Source organism: Hemiscyllium ocellatum, chromosome 6, assembly GCF_020745735.1.
Source record: "Hemiscyllium ocellatum isolate sHemOce1 chromosome 6, sHemOce1.pat.X.cur, whole genome shotgun sequence".
Lineage (NCBI taxonomy): Eukaryota > Metazoa > Chordata > Chondrichthyes > Orectolobiformes > Hemiscylliidae > Hemiscyllium > Hemiscyllium ocellatum.
The window spans coordinates 7,397,461-7,422,717 of record NC_083406.1 but is presented as its reverse complement, the minus strand read 5'-3'; the positions used below and the strand labels follow the sequence as shown (position 1 = coordinate 7,422,717).

The following is a 25,257-nucleotide window of genomic DNA, read 5'->3' as shown; positions in this document are numbered from 1 at the left end:
GTAAAACCCGAAGGCTTTCTGTTTATCAAGAATAAAAGAATGAGTAGAGTAAGATTGGGACCAACCAAGGATAGTTGTGGGAAGTTGTGTGTGGAGACAGGAGATAGGGAAAGCACTTAATGAATATTTTTTCAGTATTCACACTAGAAAAAGACACTTGTCGAAGAGAATACTGAGATACAGGCTACTAGACCAGGTGAGATTGAGGCTCAGGAGAAGGTGTTAACAATTCTGGAAAGTATAAACATAAGTCCCCAAAACCAGTTGGGATTTATCCTTGGATTTTCTGGGAAGCCAGGGAGGAGATTGCTGAGCCTCTGGCTTTGATCTTTGTTGTCATTGTCTACAGGAATAGTGCTAGAAGACTGGAGGATAGCAAATGTTCCCTTCTTCAAGAAGAGGAATAGAGAGGTAATTATAGACCAGTGAGCCTTCCTTCAGTTGTGAATAAAGTGTTTGAAAGATTGACGAGAGGATTTAAAGTTACTCGGAAAGGAATGCGTTGATTAGGAATAGTCAGCATGGTTTTGTGAAAGGTAGGTCGTGCCTCTCAAACCTTGGAGTTCTTTGAGCAGGTGACCAAACAGGTGGTTGAGGGTAAAGTGGTTGATGTGTAGAAGGATTTCAGTGAGGCGTTTGATAAGGGTCCCCACAGCAGACTTGCATAAAAGTATGAAGTTGTGGGATTGAGGGTGATTTAGTGGTTTGGATCAGAAATTGGCTAGCAGAATGAAGAGACAGTGATGGTTGATGGGAAATATTCATCCTGGAGTTCAGTTACTGTGGGGTACTGCAAGGATCTGTTTTGGATCTGTTGATTGCAATTTTTATAAATGACCTGGATGAGGACATAGAAGGGTGGGCTAGTAAATTTGAGGATGACACGAAGGTCAATAAAGTTGTGGATTGTGACGAAGGAAGGACATAGGTAAGCTGTAGAGGTGGAAATGGAGCTTAATGAGAAGTGAAAGGGGGATTCACTTTGGAAGGAGTAACAGGAATGCAGAGTACTGGGCTAATGGTAAAATTCTTGGTAGTGTAAATAGGCAGAGGGATATTGGAGTCCAAGTACGTAGATCCTTGAAAGTTTCGACCCAGGTTGATAGGGTTGTTAAGAAGGCATACAGTGTGTTAGCTTTTAATAGCGGGATCGAATTTCAGACCCATGAGGTCATGCTGTAGCTGCACAAAACTCTGGTGTGGCAGCACTTGCGGTATTGTGTACAATTCTGGTCGCTGCGTAATAGGAAGGATGTGGAAGCTTGGAAAGGGTTCAAAGAGATTTTCTAGAATGTTGCTTGGCTTGCAGGGAAGGTCTTACAAGAAAAGGTTGACGGATTTGAAGCTCTTTTCGTTAGAGAGATGATGATTGCGAGGTGGCATAATTGAGACATATAAGATAATCAGAGGGTTAATCGGGTGGACAGTGAGAGCCTTTTTCCTCTGGCGATGGCTAGCAATAGGGGCCATAGCTTTAAGTTGAGGGGTGATAGATATAGGACAGATGTCAGTGATAGTTTCTTTACTCAGTAGTAGGGGCATGGAATGCACTGCCTGCAACAGCAGTAGACTCGCCAACTTGAAGGGCACTTAAGCGGTCATTGGGCAGGCATATGGACGAGACTGAAATAGTGTAGGTTAGATGGGTTTCAGATTGGTTTCACAGATTGGTGCAACATAAAGGGTTGAAGGGCCTGTACTGTGCTGTAATGTTCTATGCTATGGTCAGTTTTCTCATACTCCTTACAAACCCCCACTTTCAACCACACATGAAGCAAAAATCTGAACCTATTAAACATACTCCAGGGCTGAGGCTCCTTCAGTGCTACCTCCTGGATTCAACCATTTTCCCTCACTTGTCTCTGAGTTTGAGGTCATTAATCTGAGTGCTTCCTAAAATGGCATCCAGTTAATTCTCCCTATCCATGATGTATCATATTGTTCAAAGTTCAGACTCTAGTTCATTAATTCTGAGCCACAGTTCCTCCAGTAACTCAGCACTTGCTGCAGATATTGTCATTCTGAATTATAAATGATGTCCACCAGCTCCCACACCTTGCAGTAACAACAAATCGCGTGGCCCATCATCTCTATTGCTTAGTTTTAAATTTTATTTTTAAAAACTTGACTGGGATTTTAGTTTGTAGCCTATAAATATTTCTGTACTAACTTCAATCTGAAAGTAACCTGTTAAGTCGTTAACTTAGTAGCTGTCACTAACCAGTGACCATTTGGTTTAGCTGTAATGACACACTTTTTTTTGGTGCTGGGCCCTGATTCTGGGCTTCTATTTATCCTGTTTAAAACAGACCTTACAAAGGATGTTCCATAAAACAAAGCAAAAAACACTTTTCCCCTTGTGCAGTGAATTGCTGTGTTGCCTCCATATTCCCTGAACTATATATTCACTTGGGCTGTTTCTCACTCCGGATATGATCTCGTCCTGACCGTTTTAAATGGATTAGTAAGCTTTGCACAAAGTTCCCGGCACAGTAAAAAGGAAAATGACAAAATAGGAAATGCTGGAGCTACTCACATTTTGAGGAAGAGCTCCAGAGGATGGTGTTCTAAGTGCAGCTGTCATCAACTACTTCATCAGACACCTTCCCACTATAAGGAAGTCAGAAATGGAAGATGTTCTCTGGTAATTATGCAATACTTAGCACTACTCATGACTCAGATACTGAATCAGTCTGAATTCAAATGCAGCAAGACTTGGGCAACATCTAGGCAGATAACAAGATTTTGTGCCAGGCAGTGACTCATCCCAACAAGTGATTTAACCATATCCATTGATACCCTTTGACATCACTGACTGAATTGCCCATGATCCACTACCTGGGGCTTATTGATCAGAAACTGAACTGGACTAGCGATTTAAGTGTTGAGATTACAAGAGCAGGTCAGAGGCTGGGAACTCTGACTCACTGCCTGTCTACCATCTACAAACAGCAATTTGAAATATGATGGAAACCTTCCCACTTACCTGATGAGTGCATTTCCAGCAACAAAAATTGAAGCCTGAAGCCATTCAGAACAAAGTAACCCAATTGTTTGGTGCTGTTCATCTCAATGTAGTGCTGTGACAGATTCATTTGAGGCTCCTTAGACAGCACCTTCAAGCCATACAGATACTAAAATCTGGAAGGGCAAGAGCAGCAGATACTTGGAAACGCTACAACCTGCAAGTTCCTTGAAGCCACAGACTTGGAAATATATTGCCATTCCTTCGCTGTTGCGGAGTCAAATTTGCTTAACAGCATTGTGCCCAAATGAATAAAACAAATGGTTCAAAAGGCAGCTGCGTCACTACTTTGAGAGCATTTAGTGATGAGTAAAATGTTGAGGTTGCAAACAAAGCCAACGTCCCTGAATGAAAAAGGCACAGTGATGGGAAAAGGATGTTACAGGGGTGTGTGGGATGGGGCAGCAAAAAAGTGGTCTGATGAAGATTCATGATTTGTTATAATTTGTGTTTGGGAACCTTGTTCTAAGGTGGATGCAAAGTTTAATTTATAATTGATTGTAACTAGCTTAGCTTATTTTGAATATTGAGTTCAAAACAAAAGTAGTGTGATTTCAGCAAAATGAACCTTGGTGAGATGGTGAAGGTATTTATAGACTAACATAATCTCTAGAGAGGTGGTGATCATTTGAAATTATAGGATCCGTACGGTCTGGAAGTAGGCCATTTGGCCCAACAAGTCCACACTGACCCTCCAAAGAGCCACTCACCCAAAAAACACTATCCCCCTACCCTATCCTATCCTCCTATCCTATCCTATCCCTAAACCCTGCATCTTCTGTGGCTTATGTACTTATTGCCAGCATCTGTATGTTGCATATACAAGTAAAGAGAACATTTCTTGTCTAGAAATGGCTCTTTCAGGTGGTGGGAAATCTTCAAGCATGAGGGGTCAAAATAATGGCAGGTTGGCAAAATACTAACCAATTTTAGCGCACAAATCCTTTCTAAATGCTTTTACTCTTGTAAGTTTTCTGTGAATTTTTGTAAATTTGTGGTTTGTTCCAAAGTAGAATCAAGATGATAATACATTTTCAAGATTAAAGTTTTGCTGGCTGAAGCTTTAGTTATCTTTTTCAAAAAAAAACTACTCCCATGATTTACAAGTGTCTCCCTGTTCGACATACTGTGTTTAAATCAAATTTGCAGAAGGTCAGATGAAGGAACGCATTGGATGATAGCTAAATAGGAAGAATTATTATTGAAATTTATACCGTTCTGTGAATAATTAGATTAGACTGCATAGCTCGAGCACAAGGTTGTTCACATTCGGTGTTAGATTGAGATTTTGTGTAATGCTGCAGCTTTTCCTGCTGGTTGCCTGTAAAGGCAGCTTACACAAAGGTTTATCTGTTCAAAGGTCTAAATGGTTCCCTAGGTTAGGCTGGCAAGTACCAGTGACATGTCTTAACATGAAGTATTTATGCATACAATACAGATTAATGTGTACCAAGGTCACCATAAATCTTTGTTAAATTGAAAATCTATCCATGTTTTTGTTGAAATACATTTTTCCTTTTGATGGGGTAATGTTAGATTGCAAATTTAAGTTGAATAATGGAATGCACTGTTCTGTCCCTACTTTGTTTGATTTTCCTCCCCACCCTTTTGATTTCATTCTCCAGTATAGGGCTACTTTACAGGTACGAAACCACATTTTATTCGTTGTCTTTTTTGGGGGGGGTGGGGGGCTCCCTCCTTGCCTGAAGGAATGATTCATTACGTTTTTTTTTAAAAATATAAGCCAATAGCTCTACAAACATTAGTCACACAGCCTTTCTTCACAAACAGAGACTGAATTTTGACTGTTACTTGGCGAGTGCAGAGCTTCATGGGATACTTGTGTTCCTTCACAAAATCCACAACTTACAAATCTGACTCTTTTCTGATCTGCCTTGAACCTGGCATTATTGTTACATTCCTACAGTAATTTCAGCTGAAATTAAATGACACGCACAATGGGAATTGACTACTCACATTTGAGATTGTCATTTGCCAGTTAATGTTATCACAGGTCCTGAAAATACCTGTTTTCTGGAAGGAACATACTTTGTTTTTTTTTATTATTAAAGCATCATTCCTTATTCCTCAGTTTCCTAGAGCTGAACATTGGGGATAAATGAGTGCTGTTCTGCTTGGCAATCAGTAATTACTGGTGTGCCTCAGGGATTAGTGTTGGGACCACACTTATTCACAATTTATATAGATGGTTTGGAATTGAGGACCATGTGTGGTTAGTCAGTTTGCAGATGAGTGGCAGAGCAAAGTGTGCAGAGGACTGTGAAACTTTGCCGAGAAACGTAGATACTTTGAGTGGGCAAAGGTCTGGCAATTGAAAGTCATCCATTTTGGTCAGAGTAACAGTGAAAAGGATTATTACTTAAATAATAAAAAATTGCAGCATGCTGCAATGCAGAGGGGCCTGGGTGTCCTTGTGCATGAATCATGGAAGGTTGGTCTGCCGGTGCAAGTAATTAGGAAGGCAAATGGAATTTTGTCCTTCATTACTGAAAGCAGGAAGGTTATGTTGCAGCTATTTAGGATGCCGGTGAGGCCACACGTGGAATAATGCATGCTGTTTTGGTCTCCTTACTTAAAGGGTGTACTGGCACCAGAGTGGATGCAGAGGAAGTTCACTAAGTTGATTCTGGAGTTGAAGGAGTTAGCTTGCGAGGACAGACAAAGTAGACTGGAATTATATTCATTAGGTTTTAGAACAGGGAATTTAATAGAAATACATAAAGGGAATGGATAAGATAGACATAGAGAGGATGCTTCCACTGGCAGGTGAAACTAGGACAAGAGGACATTGCTTCAAAGTTAGTGGAGCAGATTTAAGACTGAATTGAGAAGGAACGTCTTCATCCAGAGCATTGGTTGATGCTACTTCAGTAAACTATTTTAAAGCTAAGATTTTTTTTTTGAACAGTAAAGGAATTAAAGATTATGGTGAGAGGGCAGTTAAGTGGAGCTGAGTCCATGAAAAAATCAGGTATGGTAGAGCAGACTCGAAGGATGGGCTCCTCCTATTCTTATGTTCTGTTCTATGCTGTGGTTTCAGACAGACAGAAAATTGAGTTCTGGATGCATCTTATCTAAATTAAATATTTCTCAGATAATCATCTAAAGATCTCCAATCATAACTTCAAAAGATGCAGACATTGAGAACAGTTGCTTAGCAACACAGCTTTATGGAATTGGGAAGTTAAATCTTGCTAACTGAAAAGGCAAAAATTATTCCCTCAAAGCTAGGTATAGGGGAACTTTGATTATCCGAGCGTAATGGGCGGGCACTGTTTCATTTGGATAATCAATTATTTGGCTAATCAATTTAAATGCCTTTCCTCTGGGGCTCGGAGCTTTTAAAGTCTGCTCCCTGGTGAGATGGCAGCAGCAGCACACAGCTCATGAGAACCTACCCCCAACACCACACCATCCCCCATATCCCCAACCCTGGCCAATACTGCTCCAACTTTTTACTGCAACTTTTTGACAGGTTCCATCTTTGCCCTGTACAGGACAATGTTGTAGAGATTATCTGGGGAAGGGGGGGTTTAGGGTACACTCCTGTGTGGAACTCCAGGGAAAACATGGAGAGGGAGAGAGAGAGAGAAGACGGGCAGACAGTCACTTGGAGATGGTGCCTGTTTAATCACTGTAAATAAAAGGCAAGATCACTGTTGGAAACACTTCTTTGATGTAATGTTTCCATTGGGACCTCAAGACCTTTTTCAGATAATCCAATTTTCAGATAATTGGTATTGGGATAATTGAGGTTCCTCTGACCTGTTCGTGCTGGAGATTTGAAATAAAAACAAATGCTGAGTCGTTGGACATGAAATGTTAACGCTTTCTCTCTGCAGGTGCTACCAAACCAACTGAGTTTCTCCAGCGCTTTCTGCTTTCCAGCCAGATTTATTGGTCATTCCTGTATTACTATTAAGTTTAATCACTTGAGCCCTCTCCATGTCAAAAATGCTGCTGTAAACAAAGGTATGCTAAGAAGAGCAATACTTTTCATAAGATAATTTTAACATTCAATTTGGTTGCTAACAGACTCACTGGACAAAATTACTACCCAGCAGGAGTACCGGATGAATTTTATGGCAGGGATAGCCAAAAAAAGCTAACTCCACAAAGGTGTAAGACATGGCTAGCTAAGAGTTATGTAAATTTGTTACTGATTTTAGATATGGAATGATGGAAACTGCAAATTATTAATGGGCAGCTTGTCAGATGAAAAACGGAACAAATTTTGCTAATTCATGCTACTTATTTGGAACATTTTCTGTCAGGGTCATCAAAAATTTGTAAACAAATCAAATTAAAAAAAACTCAAAGGTTTGGCAGCATTTATGGAGGAAAAGCAGTTCTGAAAGCCCAAAACATTAACCCTGTTTTCTCTCCACAGATGCTGCCAAAACTGCAGAGTATTTCCAACCGCTCTTGTCAGCTTCTGATTTCCACAGCTCTTTTGTTTCTTTTTCATGTCAGAAATTCATATATGTTGAACACTGCTTTTTCTAAAGTAAATGTGAACACATTCTCAGAAAATTGAGATACCAAAATTTCAACTGGCAACTTGTATTTCACTGAAACAATTTCCTTTAGTTGGAGTGTTGATTAATCCAGGCATTTGTTCTTTAGGAATAAAATCTGAACCAGACAGTTTAGTGATTTATGACTGATTTTAATTCTTGATATTATTAAACCCAGCAGAGAGAAAAATAGTAGCCTTTTCTTAAGGAAAGATTTTGTTGTAAACGAAATGGTAGATCATACTATAGATTCTAATCTTGAATTGTCAGTGTATGGTGGTGTGGGCTGTGATACCAGTGTCCAAGCTGACCTGAGAAGAGTGGGACTGTCAAATACATTGTCAAATTGTTCCTGTTTGTCTGCTATTTGAAAGTCAAGGAATGATTACTTTCTTCCATGTTCTTTTGGTTGATCATTTTGCAGTTACTGATTTTCTTCCAGAAGTGACCCTTTTTTTAAAAAAAAAACCTTGTATCAATAAGTTAAGGTTGCTTCTTCTTTGGTCTCGGACTACTGTTTCCAGCAAAAAAACTGAATGTATAAAAATATCAGATGAGAGATATGCACGTTAAGTAGATTGAGGCAGTTTAGCATGGCCAATGTAGGGAGTTGTGTAGGTTATGTGGATTAGCTATGGTAAATATAGGGCTAGGGTGGGGGTGTGTCTGAGTTGGGTTGTTGCAATTTGATGTGATGAATGGCCTCTCTGCACCTCAGGGATCATTGTAGCACTGCACTTCAAAGACAATTTCTTGCAGGGACATGGCAGTGACTGATTTTTTTCCCAGTGCAGATAACATGTTGCTCAGTTATGAATTGAGCTTCAGTTATGAATCGTCAGTGTTGATCCAAACTTCAAATTATTGAGCCGAAGTATTACTTGTATTAAGAAAAAAATCAATTATTTGTTTTGTAGATTGAAATAAAGCTGAAGAAAACTGAAGCCATTCGTTGGGAAAAGCTGGAAGGCTCTCTAACAGATGTAAAGCATTTTGTGCCAGGTGAGAGTTGGCTGAAGTAGTTTTATAGTGTACTTTTTAAACATAAATATGATCAGTTGTTCCACTGAGGAAGCATGTCAGGTTAATATATTTAAAGTGTCCTTCTAAGAATAAGAAAATATCAGTCATGTTCTTCCAATAACCTAATTCATTTCTACTTAGAAAACTATTTAACAGTTACTTTGATTCCATGGAATAATTTAAAAAAAACCACTGGGAAATTGCAACATGACCTTTGTCTGTAATCAATTTTTTTCAATTTACTCTCAATTGGAATTGAAATCATTTCAGATCATAGTGAGTGCTTCTTTCTATTCTTAAGTTTGTGATTTACTAGTCCGAAGACCAGTGGTTTATTTGTTTGCCCTGTATAATTAAGTCATTGTTGAAGAAAATTGCCTGAGGGTACTGTCTCTTGTTTTACGAACACATACCATATGCAGCAATTGCTCTCCACTTTTGCAATTCTGTTCTACTGTGGACTCAAGTTTTTTTTTGTTATGGTCCCAGTAGAAATGTTCTCAATTATAGAAATATTTAGGCAACTACTAATGACCTGAAATGTATTATTCCAATATTTTACAGTTTTAAGCTAAAACAGAATTTTGGTATATAAAAGAAGTTAAATTAAGTAAACACAACTACTTAACACACTACCTTTTTTATAAAAACAAATATCCCTTCCCCCAGTTGCTCCCTTATGTTTTTAATCAAACACTTGAAAGTTCGTTCACCTTCTTGAGACCAAACCATGGTGATGCTATGGGCCTCCAGAGTTCACTTCAACTTCTCATTTTCCAGCTACTCTGAGGTTTGAAATTTCATGTGTTTCTTTCCATTAGCACTTGATAATCCTCGAAACGTAAATAAGTTGTTCTTCTCAAACCTGAAGACTACTTTGATCAAATGTAGTTTAGATGATTCAGTGAGGTCTGGCACGTTTCTGTCATAACAATCTTTTGAGGACTGTAGGTTTGATCTGATAGTTAGCGAGTTTTGAGAAGATTTGTAGCTCAGGTTGAATTTCTAGATGTAAGTTTGCTCGCTGAGCTGGGAGGTTCATTTTCAGACATTGTGTCACCATACTAGATAACATCAGTGAGCCTCCAGTGAAGCACTGGTGTTAGTGACCCGCTTTCTATTTGTGTGTTTATAAACACATAAATAGAAAGTGGGTCACTAACACCAGTGCTTCACTGGAGGCACACTGATGATGTCTATCTAATAATTTTAAGATAAACAAATCTTCCAGATTCTTTCCTCCTCACTGAATTCAAACTGAGCTTGAATGCCTCCACTTAGACGCACCTGTTTAAGTGCAGGCGTGACTAATACTTGTCTCCTTCAGTTTCTCAAATGCATGAGCCATGACAACATAAGGGTGTTCTCAAAAGCAGAAAATGATCATTTTGTCTTCAAGACCACTCTTTGATTCTGTAACCCTTGTGAATAATTTATATCCCTAATAGAATGTTACTCTTACTCCAGGCACACAACAAGGAACTCTCTTTGCTCTCTTGTTGATGAGCTGTCTTTCTTTATTATCTAAGAACTGCTCATGCAATTTACATATTCTATTAAAATTGAGACCACCTGGCTGTGTTAACCAGCTGAGAGTGTCATCCAGTATTAAATTTTTACGCATTTACCTCCAACATTGCAAGATAAGCGCAGGATTATTCCCATGGAATCCATAGAATCTCTAAAGTGTGGGAACAAGCCCTTTGTCCCAACAAGTCTACACTGACCCTCTAAAAGAATATTCCACCCAAACATATTACTCTACCTTTTACCTCTGACTAATGCACATAACCTACACATCCCTGAATACTTTGGGTAATTTAGCATGGTTAGTTCTCCTAACCTGTACATCTTTGGATTGTGGGAGGAAACTGGAGCACCCATGTCGACACGGGGAGAATGTGCAGACTTCACACAGTTGCCAGAGGCTGGAATCGAACCTGGATACCTGTTGCTAATGACTGAGCCACCGTGCCACCCCAATAACTAATTTGAGTTTAATTGATTTATTTATGGATGCCTATCAGTTTCTGACTCCTATTGTTATCTATCATATGTTTAAAACATTTTCCTAAATCTTAATTATGCTCTTAAAACTACAAATTATAAACTAAATATTAGCAACATTTTTATCTTGGCAATAAGTGTGTTGTCTTCCACATCAGAAAAATTCATAACTTACATTCTTGATCATGCAGAGTAATTGACTGCAGTTCCTATATTTTTGTTTTACTGAAGAATTCTTCTGTTGCACCTTTGCATTGATAACCAAAAATATTATGTGACATAGTATAACATTAATATTGCCAAATCAGCAGCTAGGTCCTGAGCTCAATGTGTCAAATGTAAATAGATCACAATATGATCTTTACCTTCCCTCTAATTCTTCTGTTGGTCACTTTAAATCAGTCTAGTCACTAATCTCTCTGCTACTGAAAATAAGTTCCCCTATCCTTTCTGTCCAGGCTCCTTTCAACCATCTGCACTTCAATCAAATCTTCCCTCTGCTGCCTCTGTTCCAAAGAAATGAGCTCAACATATTCAGTCTTTCCTCGTAGTTTTAATTTGCAGTCTTAAAATGTTGTTAAGTAATCTTCTCTGTATATTCCCTAAATCCATTTGCATCCTTTCAGTAAAACGTTGACCAGAACTGCACACGAATACTCAAAGTTTATGCGAAGATTTGTAGCTCAGGTGCTCGTGGTTGTGTTCGCCGAGCTGGGAATTTGTGTTGCAGATGTTTTCGTCCCCTGTCTAGGTGACATCCTCAGTGCTTGGGAGCCTCCTTTGAAGCACTTCTGTGATCTTTCCTCCGGCATTTGTAGTAGTTTGAATCTGCCGCTTCCGGTTGTTAGTTCCAGCTGTCCGCTGCAGTGGCCAGTATATTGGCTCCAGGTTGATGTGCTTGTTGATTGAATCTGTGAATGAGTGCCATGCCTCTAGGAATTCCCTGGCTGTTCTCTGTTTGGCTTATCCTATAATAGTAGTTCTGATTTGTTTAACTCCAGTATTTCCCCTCTACCTTTGCATTATGCGCCTTGGCTAATAAAAGAAAATAGTTCATAGGTTGCCTTAATCATCCTGTTTTACTACCTTCAGTGATCTGTGAGCACGCCCTCCTAGATCCCCAACCTTTTCTAAGTGTCTGAGTATCTTCCTATTTGTTGTATATTCCTTTACTCATTTCACCTTCCCAAATGCACCACCTCTCTGGGTTGAATTCTATTTGACATTTGTCTGTAATCCCGACAAGTCTGTTAATATCTCCCTGCATCTTACAGCTTATAGCCTCACTATCAAGCATGTAGGAAATATTTCTCACCTTGAAGCTTCTTGACTATACTCTTTATTATTAATGATTTGGACTTAAATATCTAGCAGAGAATTTTGGGGACCATGTACTGTCCACTACAGACCTTCACAAGAAACATCTTTCCAATTGTAAAAAAAGTTATCAACATTACCTTTTGTTCCCTAATACTGTTTATCCAAAATGTGACATTTTTCAGGATTGTTCAGGCCTTTTTTAATTCCATAAGACCTTATCGAAAGCTTTGCTAAAACCCATGTATATCACATCAACTGCAGTACCCTCATCAATTCATCTTGTTACAAGCTCAAAAGATCAAAACCATGGTTAGTCAAACATACTTTTCATTGCTGCATTCAAGCTGACTGTCCTTGAGTACAGAATCAGCAGATTGCCCTGTCTCTAAGAATTGATTTCAATGTCATTATCAAGGTTAAATTAAAAAATCTCTCAACCCCAAGTTATAGTCCAAAGGTTTATTTGAAGTGCTAGCTTTTGGAGTGCTGCTCCTTCATCAGGTGGTTGTGGCAAATTAGATCATGATCACAATTTCTAGCCAAAGGAGTCCAGTGTCCCGGAAGTGTGAAACATTTTTAGATTAAATCTTTAAGTGAGAGAGAGCTTGTGTAGAGAGAATGTCTGCAAGGATGTGAGAGTACTAGGAGTGTGTGTATCGTGCAGTGAGGTCACCTGTAGTGTGACATGAACCCTAAGTCCTGATTGAGCCTATTCCCATTGGTACCAAACTTTGCTATCAACTTCTACTCAGCCACTCGGTTGCTTGTCCCGAAGTCTGCCTTGGAGGATGGTCACCCAAAGGTCCAAGGTCGAATGTCCCGGACCACTGAAGTGTACCCCGACTGGGAGGAAACAGTCCTGCCTGGTTCATCTGTTGTCGTAATATCTGCTTGGTCTTGCTAATGTACCATGCCTTAGGACATCCTTGCCTGCAGCGTATGAGATAGACCTCATTGGCCGAGTCGCATGAGTACTCACCGTGTACATAGTGGGAAGTGCCCACATCTGAAATGGTGTTATCCGTGTCGATACTTTGACATGTCTTGCAGCAGCTGTCACAACAGGGTTGTACTGTGGTGTTGTCCTGAAGGCTGGGCAGTTCTCAGTGCACAATGATCTGTTTAAGGTTTGGTGGTACCAAAACCTTTGGGTGACCACCCTCCAAGACAGACTTTGGGACAAGCAACAATGCAGAGTGGTTGAACAGAAGCTGATAGCAAAGTTTGGTACCCATGGGAATGGCTTCAATCGGGACCTTGGGTTCATGTCATACTACCGGTGACCCTTCTGTATGATTCTGTCATTCTCACCGTCACGCACAGTCCTCATACGCTCTCACCCATGCAGGCTGTTTCTCTCATATGCACGCATAGACACGCCCACACATGAACCCCCTCTCAGACGAAAACCTCATCTCTCACTCTCTCTCTCTGTCGCTCCTACACGCGCACATATAAAGTTTATGGGGTGAATTTGTTTTTGCAGAATTGCATTTTATTTTGCTCCAACTGCATGAATCCATGTAAAACTCTGTGGACTTAAGCAGAGGGCTTGTCGGTTTGGCTAAACATTGGGACACAGTCTGCACACCTATTGTTAGAAAAGTAGACCTATCTTGAGAATGTAATTTAAAAGAAGTTCTGGGATTTACGTATCAAAGAACAGAAAACAGAATGTCCAATTTTAAAGATGCAAGACTTAAATCTTTTTAATGTATCATATCTCTGTGACACTGGACTCAGTTGGCGATAAATTGTGATAATGATCTTCACAATCACCTGGTGAAGGAGTGGTGCTCTGAAAACAAGTGTTTGCAAATAAACCTGTTCGACTATTACCTGGTGTTGTGATTTTTAACTTTGTCCATCCCAGTCCAACGTCGGCACCTCCAACTCATGTTCATCAAGGTTAGATTGACTGATCTGTAGTTATTCAGGTTATCCCTCACTCCCTTTTTAAAACAAAGTTCAATGTTAGCCATCCTGCACTCCTCCAACACCATACCTAATCCAAAATTAGAAGGTATAGGGTTAAGGTGAGGGGTAGGATTTAACAGACCTGAGGAGGATGTTTTCAGAGTGATGTGTATGGAAAAAAAAACTGCCAGAGGAGATGGTGGAGGCAGGTACAGTTGTGCAACATTTAAAAGGCATCTGGCTGTGAATAGGAAGGGTTTAGAGGGATATGGATCACATGCTGGTAAATGGGGATATATCAGTTTGGGATATCTGGTCAGTGTAGACGAGTTGGACCAAAGGATCTGTTTTCCATACTGTACTACTGTGAATCAATTTGTTGACCCTTGTTTTCCTAATTTTTGTTTGTAACAAACTGCCCTTATAATTCTCTTCGCTTTCTGTAATTTTGCATTTGTGGTGTCTGATAAAAGCTTTTTTTTTCCCCTGTTGCCACATCTCTCCTCCATGTCAAGAAGCTTTCAGGCTGCTCCTAATGTATACCCACCTTTTTTTGTTTTTAGGTACATATTTACTCTGAATTCCCTGAAGCTTCCCTTTTGAATGCTTCCTACTACTCCAACGTGAGATTTATCTTCAAGTAGCTTTTCCCAATCCACCTTTTATTAAATCTGCTAAACAAAACTAACCTTTGCTCGGTTTAAAGATCTTAACTCTGCTGACTCTTGGTCTTTTCTATAATTCAATTAACACTCACTGAATTGTAATCAATAGCATCAAAATGCCAGTGCCACACCATCTATCTGTCCAGCGTTATTTCCTAAACACAAGACCAGAACCATATCCCTTTGCTGGACTTGCTATGTAGAAGCCAAATTAAGTTCTTATGAGTGCATCTCAAGAATTCTGTTCCCTCTGACTACTTAGATCTAAAATGTCCTGTTTATTATTGGGATAATTAAAATCCCCTACAACCCTATGGTCAATTGTCAACAGTTGGCAGATGTAATTTTGGATGGAAGTTATAGCAAGTGTCACAATAATACTCTGTCAGAATCTTCTGTGATGTTCGGTTTTGGTTTTGCCGGTGCCATTCGGCTTCTGACTTAATTACAGCCATGGTGCAAACATGGACCAAAAAGCTGAATCCAGGAGATGAGCGGAGAGTATGTTTGATATCACAGCAGCATTTGATTGAATGTAGCATTAAGGAGCCCGAGCGAAACTGGAATTGGTGGGAATCAGGAAACTCCGCTGGCTTAACGTCATACCTAACACGCAATATCATTAAGCTTTTTGTAGGCCAGTCATCTTGGGCCCAGAACATCACTGCATATGTACCTCATGGGCTCCAGGCTCAACCATCTTATCTTGCTTTGCCATTTACTTTCCCTTTGTTATTAAGTCAAAAGTAGAATGTTAGCTGATGATTTTGTCGCATACAGTGCCATTTGCAACTCTTAAGATAATGAGCAAAGCAAATCAAATCCATATACAGTGTAACTTGAACAACATTTGGGGTTTTGAATAAGTAGTAGTAAATGATATTGCCTGGAATTTTTGTGGCATGAATAACATCCCCAACAGGTAAAAATCTAGCCACCTCCACTTCACATTCATTACATTATCTTCACTGAAACATCCTCAGTGTCCTGGGATTACCATTGATCAGAAGCTGAACTTAGTAAAAACAATGACTGCTAATGCTGGAAACCAGATTCTGGATTAGTGGTGCTGGAAAAGCACAGCAGTTCAAGCAGCATCCGAGGAGCAGGAGAATCGACATTTCGGGCAAAAGCCCTTCAGGAATACCTGGTATTCCTGAAGAAGGGCTTCTGCCCAAAACGTCGATTCTCCTGCTTGGATGCTGCCTGAACTGCTGTGCTTTTCCATCACTACTCTAATCCAGAAGCTGAACTTGATCAACCACACAAATACTGTGAATACAAGAACGCGTCAGGAATAAGGAGTTCTGTACAAATTAACAACACACAACTGCCCAAAAATTGTCCATATTGTGAGCGTGATGTGTCAGGAGTGTGATGAAATGCTCTCAACTTGCTTGGATGAATGTAACTCCAACTGCACTCCAGAAGCTCAGTGCCATCCAGGACAAAGCTTAATTAGCATCCTGTGCAACCCTTAAGTGGCAATATTATGTGCCATCAGCAAGATGTACTATAGCATCTTGCCTTCTGTGAAAGTACCCTCTCAACCATGGACTCTACCACAGAGGAGGATGAATGCAGCCAATTATGGGAACACCACCTCCTGTAAATTCTTCTCCAAAGCTACCTACTATCTTGTACTTTCTAAATGGCATTGCAGATACTCACCAGAAAAGTTTTTGAGTACCTACCACACCCATAACCACTTCCATCCAGAAGAAGGGCAGCAGATACATTACAGTACCACCACCTCCAAGTTTCCCTGCAAGCCACTCCACTTTCAAACTTACAAATATATTGATAGTGCTCCATTCTTACTGGATCGACATGCTGGAATCCCTTCTTTAACAGAATTGTGGATCTATCTACAGGACATGGACTGCATCTGTTCAAGAAAGCAGTTCACACTTTCTCAAAGACTCTATCCAGCCAGTGGCTCTTATGTCCCACAAATGATTTTTTTTCCAAATAACCACCAACGATGCAGGCTTGAGACTATATTGCTGTTCCTTCATTTTAGGTGGGATAAACTCCCGGGACTGCAGCAGTTAAAATAGATGGCCATGCCACCATCTCAAATGCAGTTAAGGACAAGCAACAAATAGTAGACTTTACAATGATAATCTTACTTCGTGAAAGATTTTTTTAAAAAAAACTGGGTACTTCCCCTGTGGCTTGATGTTGTGCTTTATTTCATAATACCCAAGTATTGCAAATTTTTCACTGTCAATCATCTGATCTTTAGTATATGATTAACAGAAGCTCTAGTTCTTTTCAACCAAACATTACTATCTCAAAGCCAAACTTTTTGCCTTCCTACGTTAACACAGGAAGCAGAAAAAGGGAATATAATGAAAGGATGGTGAAATTCCAAAATATAGATTTGAGAAAAATATTTGAATTCTTGTGTGCAACAGCTGAAGAAAGTTAGCTTTGAAATTTTGTGTTTAAACAGATTCGGCAATGGCTGATTTTTGGATAGCATTTTTACATGAACTTGTTTGGTATTTTGGAACAGTAATGAATTTATGGAGCTTCATGAAAATAATTTGGATTTGGTGTTCCTATGCACTATTTGGAAACAAGTGATGAAATCAGAGCAGTATAGCTTGTTGAAGTTACTGGTAATTTTCAGTTCATGTTGGTATATTTAACTGAAGCTGCTTCTAGAGATTTCTGTAATATTGATCCTTAATGTACTTTTGAATGCATTTATTGAAGGTGGTAGTGTTTTGATTATTCAGACGGCTGGATGTTCTTGCTAATGTCTCTTCAATTTATTTTGTATAATTTTAGTACAGCCGCAGCGGTATCCATCTTCATCTCACTGCACAAAGAATTGGGATAAACTAGTAATGGAAATTAAACAAGAGGAAAATGATGAAAAACCTGAGGGAGATGCTGCTCTAAACCAACTCTTTCAGAAAATCTATGCTGATGGGTCTGATGAAGTGAAGCGTGCTATGAACAAGTCATTTGTAAGTATTGAAAGTATTATTTTTCTTGGGTGTTTATTTCTAATGTATTTGTGTCAGTATATGCCAGTAAATAAAGCAAACCTTGTCAGGCAAAATAAAATAATTTTCTACTTTGCTTTATCTTTCTTTAGTCATTGAACCCTGCAAAAATAAATAATTTTGTGTATGTGTATGTTTGGCTTGGTGATACTTTCTTATCGCAAGCAATGATAGATCTACATGCCAGGCTAAAAGTATACATTCTTTCTCACCCCACAGATGCTGCATTTTAAAGCTCTTTGTAATTCTTGTGCTAAAATTGGTTTTATAATTGTTTCCCAAAGGCAACTTGTCCTTTTTGCTTCTATCCCTTTTGTTTATTTTGTTACCCAGAATTAGGTCAAATTCTGGCTATTTACTTATTGGGATGCATAACAATTCTGAATATACTGTCTTGACACAAGAAACATTTATACATCATTTAACGTATGCATTAAATTATCTGATATTTTAATGCTTGCCTGTTTTAAATGTTTTACATCATTCCTTTTCCAGTGTCTGATTATATTGTTCGCTTATATTACTGGAAGTACATTATAAACCGATTATCCGAACATTGATTATCTGATCAAAATGCACCCCACACATGTTGAGATAATCTAGGTTGTCCTGTACTTGCAATTCATCAGCCCAATCCAATGGGTTTTCAAATTGGGTCACTTTCTAATTTAGTGCATCTGCTCTCTTCAGCTTGCTACTTCTCCCACTGTTTCCCTTCCTGTAGTATTCATACTTAGGAAGGTGCATTTGCAAGTCCTAAACTGGCTGCAGCCATCTCTTGGTTGCCATTATCATTGTGTTCAGTTAATGTGTCTGGTTTCTTTGTTTTAGTTCATGCATCTAGTACATTAATATCTATATTTTTCAGTTTGAATGTCCACATTTTTATCATACATTAGAATGGAGTGTTTTGCTATCATTTGCTGCTTAACCTCTTACTCTGCATAACTACTAAAGGCTACTTGCTCTTCAAGCTTGCCTGCTTTGCGCATATATTGATTTTGGTCTCATTTTGTTTATAGCTTGCTGCTCCTTTAGACCCTCAGCCTTTGAGTACTGTATCATGGATGATTTGAACCACATTTTCATCCATCTGACTTTGCCGATACTGACAGGATATAGATCAGTTTTGGAGGGTTACTCAACTTGAAATGTCGACTCTGATTTCTCTCTACAGATGCTGCCAGGCTACTTAGCATTTCCAGCAATTTCTATGCTTGATTTACAGCATCTGTAATTCTGTGTTTTTATTTAGGATACAGATCATGCTGTTTCCTGCATGATTGCTTCTGATAACCATACATATTTGGTTGATTCATCTCTCTTGCCAAGTGCTTATGCACATACAAGTTTATGATCATTCTTGACACCCGTGATGCTACATACCCTTGCTTAATGTGTAGCTAAGGGTAAAAATATTCTTTTCAAGGGCACTTGCGATTTATCTTGAAGGCTCTATTTTTAGGTTCAGGGTTCCTCTTTGTTTTTTTTCCCACAGACTCCATGACACTTACTTTGTTTCATCTCATGCACAAAGCTGTTACTACCCTTAGTGTATTAGGGCACTGACAATACACAAAATCCCTGATATATCAAGTCTAACTTTTTGAAAGAGCTAATGAACTCATCATTATAAAGTAGCTTTACAGAGACCACTCAGTTGCAATATATTACAAATAATGACCCAATAAATGTAAAATGGCTGAGAAAGATATTGAAAATTTTAAAGGGGGTGTCAATTCAGAGCCAGTAGAATTTTGTATAAACTTTGAAAAATGACATCGGCCTAGATTTTATTAATCTGGAGCAGTGGGAAGCAGATACTATTAATTCCAACCCCCCCCCCCCCCCCACCTCCCCCCCCCCCCCCCCCCCAATGATGCGCTCTCAGAAACTCTTCTTCCCAATCATTTATATGCCTTTTACCTTAGGCTTCAAATTCTCTCTCCATCCACTCCATGGCTGATTCCCAGCCCCAATGGAAACTTATGGCTAGGTCTGGACAATAGAGGGTCAAAAATCAAAGAGATCTGGGGGAGTCTAGCTGCCGTTCCTAGAGAGCATTGGGATTGACAGAAGCATAAATGATGCAATAATGATGTTAGAATCACACGATTAAGCCCAGAGAGAAGCTTAAACCTCCCATGGGCAATAAATAAGTTGTAAATCTATAATGCTTGCTAAAGGTTCTCCGAACTTGAGTACTGTTCCTTTGTGCCTAAACAGTTCTAAAACTGAAAGTACACAGCGTAACCATTCCTCTGTCAGTCCAGTTCAGTCATTCTGCCTCTGGTTCAGAATGGGTTCCCTGAGGGTGTTTTGCTCGCTGGTCCCCATGGTCATGACTTGAACTGTCTTACAGCCTGTCTGCATTATGCTTCTGAGAAGTTGGTTGAGTGGCAGGTGACAAAATATGGATAATGGGTGTTCGTTGGCAGAATATGGCCAATGGTGTGCCACAAGAATCTGTTTTAGACCCTTAATTATTCATATTATTTATTAAAAACTTGGATAATGGCATAGAAAGTCAAATATCCAAATTCAATGATGCATAGGTAGGAAACATTGCAGACAGTATAAAATTGGCCCATCTGGTCCAGATCCTGTTGCAATGCGCTGAGAAGTGGCAGATGGAGTTTAATTCAGATAAATGTGAGGTGCTGCATTTTGGGAAAGCAAATCTTAGCAGGACTTATACACTGCTGAAAATGTGTTGCTGGTTAAAGCACAGCAGGTCAGGCAGCATCCAAGGAACAGGAAATTCGACGTTTCGGGCCAGAGCCCTTCATCAGGAAAGAGGAGAGGGTGCCTGCCAGGCACCAAGATAAAAGGTAGGGAGGAGGGACTTGGGGGAGGGGCGATGGATATGTGACAGGTGGAATGAGGTCAAGGTGAGGGTGATAGGCCGGAGAGGTCAGGAAGAAGATTGCAGGTTAGGAGGGCGGTGCTGAGTTCAAGGGAATCGACTGAGACGAGGTGGGGGGGAGGGGAAATGAGGAAACTGGAGAAATCTGAGTTCATGTCCTGGTTGGGTCCAAATTTTGTTGGTTGGAATGTAGTCCGGAGTCCGTGCGGGATCAGTCGGTTCCGTAGGCAGGTGCTGAGGAAGGAGAGTGGCTGTGGAAACGAGTCTGTTTTGAGAACGTGGACTTATACACTTAATGGTAAGGTCCTAGAGAATGTTGCTGAACAAAGAGACCTTGGAGTATAGGTTCATAGCTCTTTGAAAGTGGAGTCGCAGGTAGATAGGATAATGAAGGAGTTTGATATGCTTTCCTTTATTGGACAGAATATTGAATACAGGAGTTGGGACGTCACGTTGTGGCTGTACAGGACATTGGTTAGGCCACTTTTGGAATATTGCATGCAATTCTGGTCTCCTTCCTATCGGAAGGATGTGAAACTTTTGAAAGGGTTCAGAAAAGATTTACACGGATGTTGTCAGGCTTGGAGGATTTGAGCTACAGGGAGAGGCTGAACAGGCTGTTTTCCCTGGAGCGTAGGAGGCTGAGGGGTGACCTTATCGAGGTTTACAAAATTGAGGGGCATGGATAGGATAAATAAACATTCTTTTCCCTGGCGTCGGGGAGTCTAGAACTAGAGGGCATAGGTTTAGGGTGAGGGGAAAGAGAGAAGAGACCTAAGGGGCAACTTTTTCATGCGCAGGGTGGCATGTGTATGGAATGAGCTGCCAGAGGATGTGGTGGAGGCTGGTAGAATTGCAACATTTAAGAGGCATTTGAATGGATATATGAATAGGAAGGGTTTGGAGGGATATGGGCTGGGTGCTGGCAGGTGGGACTAGATTGGGTTGGGATATCTGGTCAGTGTGGATAGGTTGGACTGAAGGGTCTGTTTCCATGCTGTACATCTCTATGGCTGTTGGCAGACTAAGTGAATGGGCAAAACTGGTAGATGGAATTTAATGTAAACAAGAGTGAGGTTATCCATTTTGGACCCAAAAAGGATAGATTGGGATATGAAGTCAAATTCAGTGCATTAGCTAAGTGGGGATTGAGGTGGCTAGTTCTTCAAAATATCACATCACAAAGGTGCATGAACAAATCAAGAAAGCTAATGGAATATTGGCCTTAATATCTAAAGGGCTGGAGTGCAAGGATGCAAACAGTATGCTGATAAAACCCTAGTTAGACATCACTTGGAGTACTGAGTGCAGATCAAGGTACCACATTTTAGGAAGGATCTTTTGGCTTTGTAACAAGAATAATACCTGGATGTTAGGTGTTGTGGTTCTATTCGCCGAGCTGGGAGTTTGTGTTGCAAACGTTTCATCCCCTTTCTAGGTGACATCCTCAGTGCTTGGGAGCTTCCTGTGAAGTGCTTCTGTGGTGCTTCCTCCAGCACTTATAGTGGCTTGTCTCTGCCGCTTCCGGTTGTCAGTTGTTGTCCGCTGCAGTGGCCGGTATATTGGGTCCAGGTCGATGTGTTTGTTGATAGAATCTGTGGATGAGTCCCATGCCTCTAGGAATTCCCTGGCTGTTCTGTTTGGCTTGCCCTATAATAGTAGTGTTGTCCCAGTTGAATTCATGTTGGTTGTCATCTGCGTGTGTGGCTCCTAAGGATAGCTGGTCGTGTCGTTTCGTGGCTAGTTGGTGTTCATGGATGCAGGTTATTAGCTGTATATCCTGTTTGTCCTATGTAGTGTTTTGTGCAGTCCTTGCGTGGGATTTTGTACACTACATTAGTTTTGCTCATGTTAAACTATTATAGGGCAAGCCAAACCGAACAGCCAGGGAATTCCTAGAGGCATGGCACTCATCCACAGATTCTATCAAAAACACATCGACCTGGACCCAATATACCGGCCACTGCAGTGGACAGCAACTGACAACTGGAAGCGGCAGAGACAAGCCACTATAAATGCCGGAGGGAACATCACAGAAATGCTTCACAGGAGGCTCCCAAGCACTGTGGATGTCACCTAGAAAGGAGACAACGTTTGCAACACAAACTCCCAGCTCGGTGAACAGAACCACAACAACGAGCACCCGAGCTACAAATCTTCTCTCAAACTCTGGATGTTAGGTGTTAAGTCATGAGAAAATAATTCACACGTTAAGCCAATTTTCTCTGGAATTTAGACGGGTTGAATGGTGACCTGATGGAAGCCTTCTCAATATTAGCAGGAAAAAAATCAGTCTAAATAAAGATAACTGTCCACTGTCTAATACCCACTAGAACTAGAGGGTATTATCTGAGAATTGGGACCAGACTTAGAGAAATGCTAAGAAACACTACTTCTACCCACAGTGATAGATGTTTGGAATACTCTTCCACAAATGGTAGTGGATGCTGGACTAGTTTTAAATTTGGCATGAAGTTTTATTAGTACAGTTGAGGGATTTGGATCAAAGCAAGCTTTATGGACTTAAGGCCACAGATCAGCCGCATCTCATTGAGTCATGGAATGTGCTTGAGCTGAATGGACGACCCTGGCATAATAGCATAGAAAGTCCAAACCAAATGCTGCATGGTTTCTGCAGATGTGCTCGATAGTGATATGCAGTTGAGCCTGTTGGAAAGCATTGCTGGAAACGGCCTGAGATTGGAAAAGCACCTGCTCAAAGATTCTGTTTCTCTGAATGGTGTTAAGTAGGCTTTTGGGGATTCTGAAGGCCAGTCACCTGTAGATCCCAAGTGTTATGAGCACTGATATTTGCATTCAGAAACAGTCAATTACTTTCAATTATTTATTTTGCCACTATCACTGAATTGTTTTTTTGACTGTCTTCACACTGCACTTAATAGAGAGCTCCTTCAAAGTACACCAAGATAATTTTGAGTAAATGTTTGTAGCAGTAATAGCCTCAGCATCTTAATTTCCTTTTCTTCCTCCCATCAACATGGCGTTAATCAATTTATGTTTACTCTTCCATTTTCCTAAATTGTTTCTTGACCATGCGCAATACAAGAATTGTTTGTACATGGGTTTCGTTCTGGAATCCATTCATGAGTTGATTTGAACACCAATTGGAACATCTTGCATGTCACTGTAGAAGAGCCTTTCGTAAGACAGGGAGTGTTCATTTGTCAAGTTTGTAAAATTGACCTCCTGAGTTCACATTTGTAAGTCAGAAGTTGGTAAGTGGGAGATCCCAAGAAATGGAGGCATATCTACTAATATTCTTCAATTCAGCAAATTTGAGTTGTGACTGAAAGTAGCCAGAGTATTTGCTCGGTGTTTCTTTGATTTGGGAACTCTTACAATGCAGGAGCCCTGCCATGCAGCAACATCTGGACAATATACATTGTAACTGTTTTGCATTTGTTAATTTTTACTATACAAAATAGAGAATAAGAACTGCTGGTGCTAGAGATCAGTAGAGTGTGGTGCTGCCAAAGCTCAGCCAGTCGAGCAGCATCCGAGAAGCAGGAGAATCGGCATTTCGAGCATGAGCATTCCTGATGAAGGGCTTATGCTCAAAACGTTGATTCCGCTGCTCCTTGGATGCTGCCTGATTGGCTGTGCTTTTCCAGCACCACTCTCTTCAATTATACAAAATATACTGATTATACCATGCATCCAAATTGTCAACAAAAATTTGGATCATGACAAGTGATTGTTATTTTGGGCTAGCAATTAAGATTCATTCATGGTTTTAAAATTTTTTTTGCAGACTGAATCTGGAGGCACGGTTCTGAGCACAAATTGGTCTGAGGTGGGCAAAAAAACAGTGGCTGTGAATCCTCCAGATGACATGGAATGGAAGAAACTTTGATATATAATTTTAGTGCTGTTTTCTTCACATTCAACTGTACAAGCAGCTTATGAACTTTTTCTTCTGTTCCAACTGATTATGTACTAAACTATGCCTTAGTCTTGAATAACCTTTTGCATGGATTTGATGCATTCTTTTGTCTGACATTAATGTTCAGATTTCTTTTCCCCAGTTAAACATATCTTAATTTTCAAGTGTCAGCAGTTTCCACCCATGAAATAAATTGGGTATCCTTACCTTTATGGTGGTGTTTCATGTGTGAGTAGTTTGATATCAATCCTTGTTTGCATTTCCATTGATTGAGCCCACTTAATGATTTGCTGTTGTCATGTTGATTTTAAAAAGTATCATACAAACATGTGACATCTAACTTGCTTTTATTTCTAGTTATGAAACACACGATCATATATTGAAATGACATTAGCATGAAATATTTGGTACCATTTTTGAGAAATGCTTTATGAACTAATGAAGGGCAATTAAACAACACATAATGTCGGAACAAAGTTTTGTTCTCCCTGCAAGTAAATATTTCTGTTTTCCTATTGAGTTTTGTTAAATTAAACGTTTTTTGTTTTAGCTGCTCATGTTCCTTTGGTTTCATGTTTGAATTTTGAACAGTTGTAAATGCAGTCTTTATTTATTCAACATTGTTTTGGAGTATTTTTCAAGTATGCATTTGTGACAAAGTTTGAGATCTTTACAGTAGGTTCTAGACATAGATATCTCTTAATCAGTCTGTTCAGATCTTATGGTGTACCTCTGTATGCAGGTCTGTGGCCCAGAAGTAGAACATTATGACTATGCCTTAACAGCCCCTTAGCTCACTACACAACATCCTCTGCAAAATGTAGGTGGGATTTGAACCCAGTCCTTCTGGCTGAAAGATAGGAACACTGCACCCAGCAACCCTTGGGTTTTATTCATGTAATAAAAGTCATTTATTTAATATTACTGTTTGCCATAGATTCTGATGTCAGTCAGAAGAGGAGCATGGGAATT

At 39.9% G+C, this 25,257-nt stretch overlaps 1 protein-coding gene across 2 annotated transcripts in view; it reads left to right on the top strand.

Annotated features, from left to right (window-relative positions):
* The window catches only part of sugt1 (SGT1 homolog, MIS12 kinetochore complex assembly cochaperone), a 71,571-nt gene extending 46,737 nt beyond the window's left edge, over window positions 1–24,834 (top strand). For both annotated transcript variants that reach the window (XM_060825809.1, XM_060825808.1), the window contains exons 11-13: window positions 8,481–8,565; window positions 17,295–17,476; window positions 24,154–24,834. In XM_060825809.1, coding sequence (XP_060681792.1) covers window positions 8,481–8,565; window positions 17,295–17,476; window positions 24,154–24,255 — 369 coding nt within the window. In that variant the 3' untranslated portion in view covers window positions 24,256–24,834. The remainder of the gene's footprint in view (window positions 1–8,480; window positions 8,566–17,294; window positions 17,477–24,153) is intronic.
* The last annotated feature ends 423 nt before the right edge of the window (window positions 24,835–25,257 follow it).